The 9,900-nt window shown below is 33.8% G+C and overlaps 2 protein-coding genes across 2 annotated transcripts; both read right to left on the bottom strand.

Moving 5' to 3' along the window:
• Positions 1 to 383: 383 nt before the first annotated feature.
• On the bottom strand, positions 384 to 2,458 carry LOC139899036 (ran-binding protein 1 homolog a-like). Its single transcript, XM_071881842.1, has 4 exons — positions 2,273 to 2,458; positions 1,971 to 2,122; positions 1,726 to 1,851; positions 384 to 848 (listed from the first exon to the last, which is right to left on the bottom strand). The coding sequence occupies exons 1-4, from the start codon at positions 2,419 to 2,421 to the stop codon at positions 631 to 633; spliced, it is 645 nt and encodes a 214-aa protein (XP_071737943.1). The 5' UTR covers positions 2,422 to 2,458; the 3' UTR covers positions 384 to 630.
• Positions 2,459 to 4,127: 1,669 nt separating this feature from the next.
• On the bottom strand, positions 4,128 to 8,294 carry LOC139899035 (eukaryotic translation initiation factor 3 subunit I-like). Its single transcript, XM_071881841.1, has 8 exons — positions 8,018 to 8,294; positions 6,863 to 7,078; positions 6,240 to 6,367; positions 6,016 to 6,135; positions 5,843 to 5,932; positions 4,981 to 5,067; positions 4,757 to 4,836; positions 4,128 to 4,404 (listed from the first exon to the last, which is right to left on the bottom strand). Exons 1-8 carry the CDS (start codon positions 8,199 to 8,201, stop codon positions 4,326 to 4,328), a joined length of 984 nt encoding a protein of 327 aa, XP_071737942.1. The 5' UTR covers positions 8,202 to 8,294; the 3' UTR covers positions 4,128 to 4,325.
• Between the last annotated feature and the right edge of the window lie 1,606 nt (positions 8,295 to 9,900).

The following is a 9,900-nucleotide window of genomic DNA, read 5'->3' as shown; positions in this document are numbered from 1 at the left end:
GATGGAAGTAAAAAAATTTTAAAGTTAGTTATGAATGTCAATATCAAGTGAATATATGAACATTTAAAAAAGACACTTGGAATAAATGATATTATTTTGACTTGAAAACGTTCGAAGAATAACATTCATCGTGAAGAATGTTATTCTTCGAGCGTTTTCTGGTCAAAATAATAGCATTCATCACAAAGTGTATTATTTAAATGTTCGATAGTCTTATTCAATCAATCAATATTTCTATCTTTCACACTTGCACTTGATCCCTTTCACTTTCATATACCTCATGTTTCAAAGGCTATTAACATCTTATGGATCTCATTTAGTAAGAAACCAAAATGAAGAGTTGAATTTGAAGCTTCCACGAGTTATGCCTTTTGAGATGAAAATTTAAGGCTCCAAACATACTGATTTGTAGAATAAATCACAAAAATATGCATAGGGTGGGAACTTTCTAATAGATGTACCACTCCTATATTTTTATACCAAACACAACCACACAAGACACCCCACACAAAAACACAACCAGAACAGACCTCAAAATAAATAGACTTGTTACCGCAACTTACCACAAAGATAGAAACTACAATGCAACCTCAGTTGGTTTCAAAAGGCAAAGTTTGGGATGATTCATGATTAAGTTGAGGAAGCGGGAGTCTCTTTTTGTTCCTTCTTCTCCGAATCTGTTGTCTTTTCAGGCTCCTTGGTTGACTCATTGACTTCCTCTTTGACTTTTTTATCATCAACACTCAATTTTTCAAGTAAACCAGCAGTACTGGAAGCATCTTTGTTCTCCTCCTTGTCCTGTTGGGACTCTGCAACCTCTTGCACTGTTTCCATGAACTTTTTGCAATCTAAAGTCCAAAAATGGTGTACATATTAGATCAATGCTATAAAAAACAATCAAAACTTAGCATATACATGTACGTGACTTATTAAAAGATCTATAATATCTAAATTCTATTGGAAGATCAACGCAAGCACTCATATCACACAAGTCTGGCAACCTCCTTTATTCCACACATTATATAAACATAGTTTTTTCTAGGCCCTGGCTATATTTTAGTGACGAGTTGCAATCATTTTCACCTCACAAAGACTCACATACTTGATTTAATATTAAACACATATGTTCAAACAGACCAATGAGAAGAAAATAGTCGCATAAGTCTACACTGACAGTCAAACGGTCTACAGAAGAAACTTCAGATATAGTAAATGTATGTAAAAATTGTATTCTAACCTAACAAAAATTATATTACAGAAACATTAACAATGTAATAAATAGCTCTGAACCACCACTTACTTTGTATTTGGTTGAGCAAAAGGCATTCTCATTAAGATATATCATATACATAGTCACATAGATTGTAAGTTATTAGTACAAGATTAGTAAGAGGTTGTAAATCTCAGACTTTAAAATATTAGTATATGACAGTAAATGACCCAAGAAGAAAAATAACATTCAACTATCTGAATCCTACAAGTGAAATAACGTAATAGCTCTGAGTTAGATATACGATAATAAAGCCTAAATCTTGCAATTATAGACTGTTTCAAACATGCCCTGTGTTAGATGTAGGGTAATAAAGCTAAAAAATTTACTGTACATTCAACTATCATTTTGCATTGAATTGCACCCTAACAATATATCAAAATTCACAAATAGACAACATTCTACAGCTTATCATAAATCAAAATGCAAACAATCAGAAATATATAAATACTTACTCTCAACCGAACCAAAACGAATGCAGAAAAGTTCATCCTTAAGTTCACCATCTGAAAAATCAGCAGCATGCCACACACATGACTTATCATTACCAGCATGTTCTTGAACTGAGGTACTCGAAATAACTACAACAACAATAACAGTAACACCATTCCATCAATCAATCATATTATTCTAACCTGATCAACATCACATTCCCATCAAATCAAATTAATTTAAGAAAAATAATTTAAAATAAATATACCTAAATGATTAGCACAAATCTTCAAAGTTTTGGATTGCCTCATCACAAGCCTTACTTTACCAGTTTCCTTATGTTTCAATAACTTTACTGATCCAGCACCTCTTTCTTTCCACTGATTTCCTTCTTTATCAAATCGATATAATTTTGACTTACTGTCAAACAATTCAAAATTAAAATTAAAATTAGGGTTACTAACTTACTTGTAGCAAATTACACATCAATCAATTAACCAATACATATATTTAATATATAGACAGATACATATACAAATAGATTAAAACAATGAAAAATTGTAAAATTACAGATCGAGAATAGCGTCTTCATTTTCTTCACCGGTACTGACGGCAACTTCTTCAAGTTTAATAATCGGAGCGATTTGTGCTCCGGTGTCTTCTTCTTCGCCTGCGACGGTTCCTTCTTCCGCCGTATGTTCTGGATCGGAGGTTGCCATTGATTTTGTTTGTAGCTTATATTCAGGTAAGGGAAAGTGTCACTGACTAACTGATTGAATAAGGGTTTTATATGATGAATGATGATGATAAAGGTGAAGTGATTTGGGCTTGGGTATTGGGTTGACCCGTTTATAAATGGTCAGCCCATTAACTGTTTAAATCCGTTGGTGAATTATAAAAAAAAATACGACCTCACTTGAACTTCATAACTTATTTTTTAACGATTACATGAGAAGTCTAGGACAAATTAAACTGTCCATATTCACTAATTAAGTCATTAATTTGAAAATTGATCAAGCATAAAATAAATGGGTCGGGCTCGGTCCATGCTTGACATCAATAAAGGGGGATTTAAGGGTCAGTTGAGTTTAACTCTCCGGTCCTGAGTACCGTGAATAAACCCTTACGAGACGAGGATCTCAGCAGAGGTGGTTAAACGTAGACCCACCATCGACGGGTTACTCGGATAGAGATGGCTCGCGCTAGGTTGTAGGGTTTCTGTTCATAGAACATTACCTGTAGATCAGGGGTAAGTCTAGTGATACGCTGTGAGTCCGGTAGCGCGGGTAGAGTCGCGCCGTTAGAGGGGCGCTACTGTTCAAGATGCTAAAAGTAGTATATGTGTGAGGGTGGAATTGAATGTTCATCCACTTTGTTGTGGATTGAGTCCATTATTTATAGGGTAAATCTTTTTGTCTTATATTGCCACATAATAGAGTTAAAAGGGGTCGTGGCCTGCCAACAGTTGCTGCTTGTGTGAGCTGACCCGACAAAAGTAAAAAGTATTTTTTCCGACCTGATTCTTGTCTACCATGTGTACTTCTGCCAGCTACAGCGTCACCTGTCATGCACACGTACCTTTAGCGCTAGAACAGGATTCGTGCTAGGTTCGCGTCCGAGCGCCTGTTCCTTTTAGCGCGCAATATGCATGGCTCATATGGTGATGCTGTTTGATGCGTTACACGAGCTAATCGGGTATGTGTATTATTAAAAATGCTAAAACTTTCGACGTCAGTTAGTTTATGAAGTTTTTCATGTTCATATTATTTGAGTGTGCACGTATTTATAACTCTGTTGTACATGATTTATCTAGAACAATTCGTGACCGTTTCTCAAAACTTTTTTGAATACTATAAAATTTGAACATACGACCACTCGTAAGGAGTTAAAGACCACTCGTAAGGAGTTAAAGATCCAACTACCACACTATCTTGGAATAAAACTTCCGACATTCCACCACTTAAAAATTGATTTTCAAATTTCTAGAGAGCCCATGTGCACACAAAAGGTAACGATTAAAACTTTCTATCAAGTCATCACAACATGAACAAAGAGTGTTGATCATCAATACCGAATCGGTCAAAAACCTTGCAAACTTTTCTTGAGGGAATTTTAAATGAACCACATTCCTTTGATTTCACTTTATAGCACACGTTTATGAATTTTTCTATTCTATTTTCTTAATAAATCAATAGTATAACTGAGATCATAAAGAGTTAGATAGTCCTAGTATTTACATATTTTGTTGAGTATTATTATCATATTATGTTTTTTGTATTATTATTTGGACATCAACAGTTTATAGATAAGACAACTGTCAACCTCCTAACCCATATTTGTACCATACTGAAAATTACTCATTTCATTTATCCACCACGCATATTACGACCTCTAGATGTAGATAATAGATTTAGATAATAACACGAAAAAAACAACAATCATTGTTGCGCTCAGCGTGTCATTATAATTCCAAATATAAATCAAGTTCAAATAATCTTCAACAACGGTTACCCTAAATCGGTGCGCACCCATACTTTGACCACAATCTCAACCCAACAAAACCGAAACAGATGATATGCCCTAAGTTGTTGTCTTACAATATTTTGATTGAAACACTAGATGATCAAATTGATGGAATCCTGAAGTAGTCAGAATCGAAGTGATGTAATCTAACGTAACCGTCTTCACCTCCACTCGAGAAACTAAAATATTTCAAAATTAACCAAAGTTAAAAAAAATGGCAATAAAAAAACAAAGATATACTACCATAGTACTGTGATAGACACAAAAAAGAGTACATTATGGAGTCATTAATCACTATACCAATTGTGCACAATGATTAATGACTACTAAAGACCTTCACATGTTTATACAGAGGGATATTTTAGTAATTTTGCATTTACTTTGACAAAAAAAAAATTTCTTTGGTTTGCTTTTTGCCCGAGTGAAACAGGGCCCACACAACCCTAGTTAAAACAATGAAGAATGATAAAAGATCAACTATCTGAGCTCAATTGTTGGTTGCATACTTGCATGGAGAGATGAAAAACGTACCTTTTACCATCAGGGTTAAAAGCCAAAGCATTTATTGGACCAAAATGCCCTTTAACACCTCCAATCTCTTCTTGTAGGATCTAGGACACAGACAATATCATATAGACGGTTACAGTAAGCACTTTTGGCGCAAAAGATAATCAAAATACACACAGATTGATAAAATAGATCAAATTTGGTCAAGGCCCATTAATAAAAAGTTGCCGCTAAAATGCAAGATATACCTTGTCATAAAACTTAGCTTCAAACTTTCCAGCACGATGATCAGTTGTGGTAACAGCAGATGCATCCTGGCCACCCCCTAGCACTACCTGTATAGTCTCACGTGTATGAGTAGAAGTGTATCCAAGTTTGATTATTTTCTTAAATATATGAGATCGTAAAAGTGTTGGCTTATTAAAAATGTGAATGTCGATAATTGCACTGACACTAAAATACTAAATAGGGAAGAAAGTCTCGTAATGCCAGCAACTTATACCACTAAACATTTACACAGTCAAAGACATTTAGAATGTTTCACCGGATAGAAATACCAATATCATGATATCTACCAATTAGGGCGTGTTTGTATTGTGGGTTTCGAAATAAGGGTATGGGAACCGGTATGATATAAGGTGTTTGATTACTGGGTTTGGTTTTGCGAATTGAGAATCAAACCCATGAATTTCGGCATAAGCCAAACTCAATTGGATGGTTGGTTTGAAATATCTCATTTGCATTCCCATACCCATAGAACATAGTGATACCAAGATTCAAACCAAACACCCCCTTAAAAAGTACAAGTGTATGAGCCACAAGATTCTTATTCACTCAATATAATACACAACTGACAATTCTTAATAACACTACTTAAAATTGAAGCCAACAGATTAAGATATTTCAGTACTAAACTAGAAATCCAGGATCGAAGTTTCATAGTTGCACTCTTTTGCTTTCTAAAGAATGATAAAGACTGCTAAAATCACACCATTACGAAAATATAAAAAACAGTATACAAGACGGTTAAAACTTACTTAAAAAAAAATACAAACTTTAGAGGACCCAACTCGTATAAACACAATTGTCAAAACTAGTTAGAAAACTTACATGGTTAAGAAGTGGAGACATTGCAACGGCATTGACTGGACGTTCGGTCGTATACGTCTTGATCAAAGTCAACGATCTGCTGTCCCAGAGCTGATAATTTGGAAGAAAATAGAATGATGATAAGATTGATGGTTTAATGTTTATAACACCGCAAAAAAAATGATAAAAATTACCTTTGCAGATTTATCTAGAGACCCAGTAAGAAAATGTGAACAATCAGTTGATTTTGCAAGTGATGTAATAGTCTTTTTGTGACCCACTTCTTTGTCATTTTCTTTCAGCAGTTTTCCTGTCTGCACGTGCAAAAATCATAAATTGATTAAGGCTTACAACTAATAACGAATATTAAGAACAAAACCAACAATGGTTAACCGTTTCATAAATATGCAAAATATACCTCGGTATCCCAAATTCGAATTATGGCATCTTCTCCAGCACTAATGATTGTCTTGTTTAATGGTCCCCAAACAGCTCTATTGATCCTCCCTTGAGGACCCTTTAGTACAAGTACTGAATCAGCAACCTCTGAAAAAAAAAGTTACATTTATCAAAACATCAGTGATATGTTATATTACAACAATTAGTTTATAATGTAAACCAATGCTTTCTCAAAAAAAATAAAAAATAAAGCTGATGTCATTAGTTTACTCGCAAACATATTTGTTCCACAGCATAGATAACCGTCAAGACAACTTTATCCTAACAAAAGACAGATATCAAACAATGTATCATAAACATATATATATATATATATATATATATATATATATATATATATATATATATATATATATATATATATATATATATATATATATATATATATATATATATATATGTATATATATATATATATATATATAGAGTATATCACTCAGAAAAGGCAAGAGTAAATGTATCATAAACCATATACTATAAACAAGAGAGACGAACGCATAGCATACTTACTAATCATACTTCATACTATCATAGTAAAGCTGAAGATAAATCATATACTAAATTAAGAAATTAAAAACTCACGATCAGCAGGGTCGGCAGCAATGCGTTTGACGTGAATAGCAGAAGTCAAACCCATAAATGGGTCAGTGGTGATAACAGCAAGCTTATCACCAACAGAAAGATCAACAGCTCTTGCAGGAGAATCGAAATTAAAAGTAAAAAGCTGTGATCCACTCTTAACATCCCATAGCTTAGCGGACTGATCCGCACTACCAGTAATCAACAACGACGAGTCTCCTGCAGATTCACCAATTGTCATTTGTCAATCAGTTTTACAATCAGCACAAAAAAATATATACATAATATACTCTTTGTTAAAGACGGTGATTTTAGAAGAAGCATTTAATAACTATTTTAAGCATTGTAGGCATTTCATGCGTGACACGCTGGGCTTAGTGCCTAGTGCATGAAATGGCCTAGCACCTTTTTAAACCATGTCAGCTGCAAAAACATAAACTCAACTAGAGATAACAGAAATACGAATAGAACCGGGCAGTTAACTAAAACAAAACTCGAAACGAAATTACAATTCCCAATGGTTCTTAATTAACAAGAGTTGACAGATATATACAACGAAATTTTGACTAGCTAAATATCCAATTGCGGTAAGTGTAGCATTGAATAGAAAAAATACATTGCACCAAAAAACAAACAACCAAAACCTACGAAACCAGATTTTTACTACCAAATCAGTTTGCATTCATTAGGTTTTTAACCAACAAAAAAACTTAAACAAAAATTCAGAAATAAATTTTGAGCTTTTGACTAACAAAACAACCAGTTGCTATATTCTTACATTCAAGACAAATACATAAATATCAAACTTCTACTCAAGTAAACCGTTGCAAAAACATATTGTTTACGAAAATCAACAAAATATGACTGAGAATCAACAACATTATCTCACTAACAATGTAGCAAGTGATTAAAATCTTAACATAATGGAATAAGCAAATTAGAGGTGTCAATTATAACAAACTTAGCATTATAAATAAACCAAGAAACATACTTGAACATCGAAACAGCCAATTAAAAAATAAATAAATAAGCCATAACAAATCAGATTGCTAGCAAAAACTAATAAGATAAACACACTATTTTAGCTACCAAACCCTAATTTTTACAAATTAAATTTATATTAAATATATTTTATATATACACGAAAAAGAACATTACTTGAAACATCGCAGCACCAAACGGCGCCGTTATGACCACGGTAAGTTCCTAACCGTTCGCCGTTATCTGCAAACCAAACAGTAGGAGTGTGATCTTTAGCGCAAGAGAATAAAAGGTCACCGTCTCTGTTATATTTCAAAAAGGTCAGTGGCCTTTCATGTCCTTTCATCAATATTGGCCTCATATTTGCTAATTTGATTGATTGTTGATCAAATTTCAAGTTTGTGAGGTCTGTGGATTGAATGAAATCGAGCTATCAAACTTCCGTCTTTGAGTATAAAACCCTAAAAAACGGAATATTTTTATTTTTTGGGTATTTTTATATTATATGGTAGGTAAGTAGAGCAATACATCTAACGAATCAGGCCCATACTAAAAAAACATGGTACTGTTGGGCTTAAGCCCATACAAAATTATCAATCTCTATGCTATTTGATAAGATAAGATAGGTTCGCAATGTGTAAGGGTGAGGCTTGCATGTTTGTGTGTTGGGTTATTCGGTAGTTCGATCCCCCAAACTTTTAAGAGTGCTCTCAATGGTTCCGTTCAGGAGCCGCCTAGGTTCTGGTCCAGGAGGACACCAATGGACCACCTAGCCCAGCTTTAGTCCAGGGTGGCGCTTAGGTATCTCGTCCATGTTTCTGTCCATTTACAACACATTTGAGGACGGAAGGCTTGCAAGTTTTGTGGTACTTTTTGCTACTAATCTTGTACAATTGATTAATTAATTAATATAGTTGGTGAGGAAGGAGTGTCATTGTTGGGAGTGTTTAGTCCTGGTTTAGTCCTGGGATGGAGGTGCTGATGTGGCGCTGAATGATTGGTTAGTCCTGGAAGAAATTTAGTCCTGGTTGGGAGCACTCTAATCGCGACTCGTTAACTGGGTAACACACAAAAATCTATATAAGGGGCATTACTATCGTCTCACCTTCCGCAATTTTTTAAAGGGAGCATTATTAATTGCGTTGTATAGGAAATCTGTGAAATTTTCATTATCATTAGTTATACTTGAAATATAAATTAACTCATATACTCTTTAGTGTATCTAAAAACTTTGTACCTATATGTGAATTATCTAAAATTGTAATTGAAGGAGAGGAAAGAAATAAAACTAAAATAAAAATGATTAGATAAAATTAAAAAACTGATCGTAGATGATGGCATAATCATGTTTATTGTTCATCTCATATTTAGTAATAGTATATATGAGAATATTAATCTAATCCACTTGAATATCATTCAAACAAGTGTATCAAGTAGAAATTAACATTTTAAAAACGTTTTTTAACAAAAAATTTTGTTTCATTGATTTTTCGAGACAAATTTGAAGTTTTAAAGGGACACTAAACACTCAATCGGCATATACATAGAATCGTCGTTCATCTATTGGGTATAATCACCAATCACCAAATCAGTTATAAAACTTAAAATTTTCATTATCTAGACTCATTAAGTTACAATAAAAACTCAATGACTAATGTAGAAATGGGCACACGGTTTTTCTTTGATTTTTCCTTATCAAATATCAACTACCTGATAAGTTCCAGTCGTAATCTAGTGTCTTCTAGATGCCGTTAGATGTCTCCATTCTAGCCGCAATCTAGAAGATACTAGATATTCAAAGTTGCCAATTTTGACTATGGACATGGAAGAAGCAAAGTTGGAAACGATTACGGCTAGCCACCCTTTTCTGCGTTCACACCATCTAGCGTTCACACTTTTCCACCTCCTCAAATTTTTCCTAAAAATAGAGGTGGAAACCTTCATTGTAATGCATTCAAAAAAGTGTATTCACACCTAGTTAGTGTGTGTGAGTTAAAGTGTAATCATAACCAATAGTGAATACACCCTAGAGAGTGGTGAGAATTCCTAGTGTGTTAGTT

This window comes from Rutidosis leptorrhynchoides, chromosome 3, assembly GCF_046630445.1.
Source record: "Rutidosis leptorrhynchoides isolate AG116_Rl617_1_P2 chromosome 3, CSIRO_AGI_Rlap_v1, whole genome shotgun sequence".
Lineage (NCBI taxonomy): Eukaryota > Viridiplantae > Streptophyta > Magnoliopsida > Asterales > Asteraceae > Rutidosis > Rutidosis leptorrhynchoides.
Note: the sequence above shows the minus strand (reverse complement) of the source record. Positions and strands in the feature narration are given on the sequence as shown.

What these genes read in the sequence shown, in the direction of transcription:
- LOC139899035 (XM_071881841.1), bottom strand. Translation starts at nt 8,201, where the DNA reads ATGAGGCCAATATTGATGAAAGGACATGAAAGGCCACTGACCTTTTTG. An exon ending in TTCGAATTTGGGATACCGAG is followed by an intron (nt 6,136 to 6,239) that starts GTATATTTTGCA and finishes TTGCACGTGCAG; the next exon opens with ACAGGAAAACTGCTGAAAGA. An exon ending in CTCTAGATAAATCTGCAAAG is followed by an intron (nt 5,933 to 6,015) that starts GTAATTTTTATC and finishes CCAAATTATCAG; the next exon opens with CTCTGGGACAGCAGATCGTT.
- LOC139899036 (XM_071881842.1), bottom strand. Translation starts at nt 2,421, where the DNA reads ATGGCAACCTCCGATCCAGAACATACGGCGGAAGAAGGAACCGTCGCA. An exon ending in GATTTGTGCTAATCATTTAG is followed by an intron (nt 1,852 to 1,970) that starts GTATATTTATTT and finishes TTGTTGTTGTAG; the next exon opens with TTATTTCGAGTACCTCAGTT. An exon ending in TCGTTTTGGTTCGGTTGAGA is followed by an intron (nt 849 to 1,725) that starts GTAAGTATTTAT and finishes TTTGGACTTTAG; the next exon opens with ATTGCAAAAAGTTCATGGAA.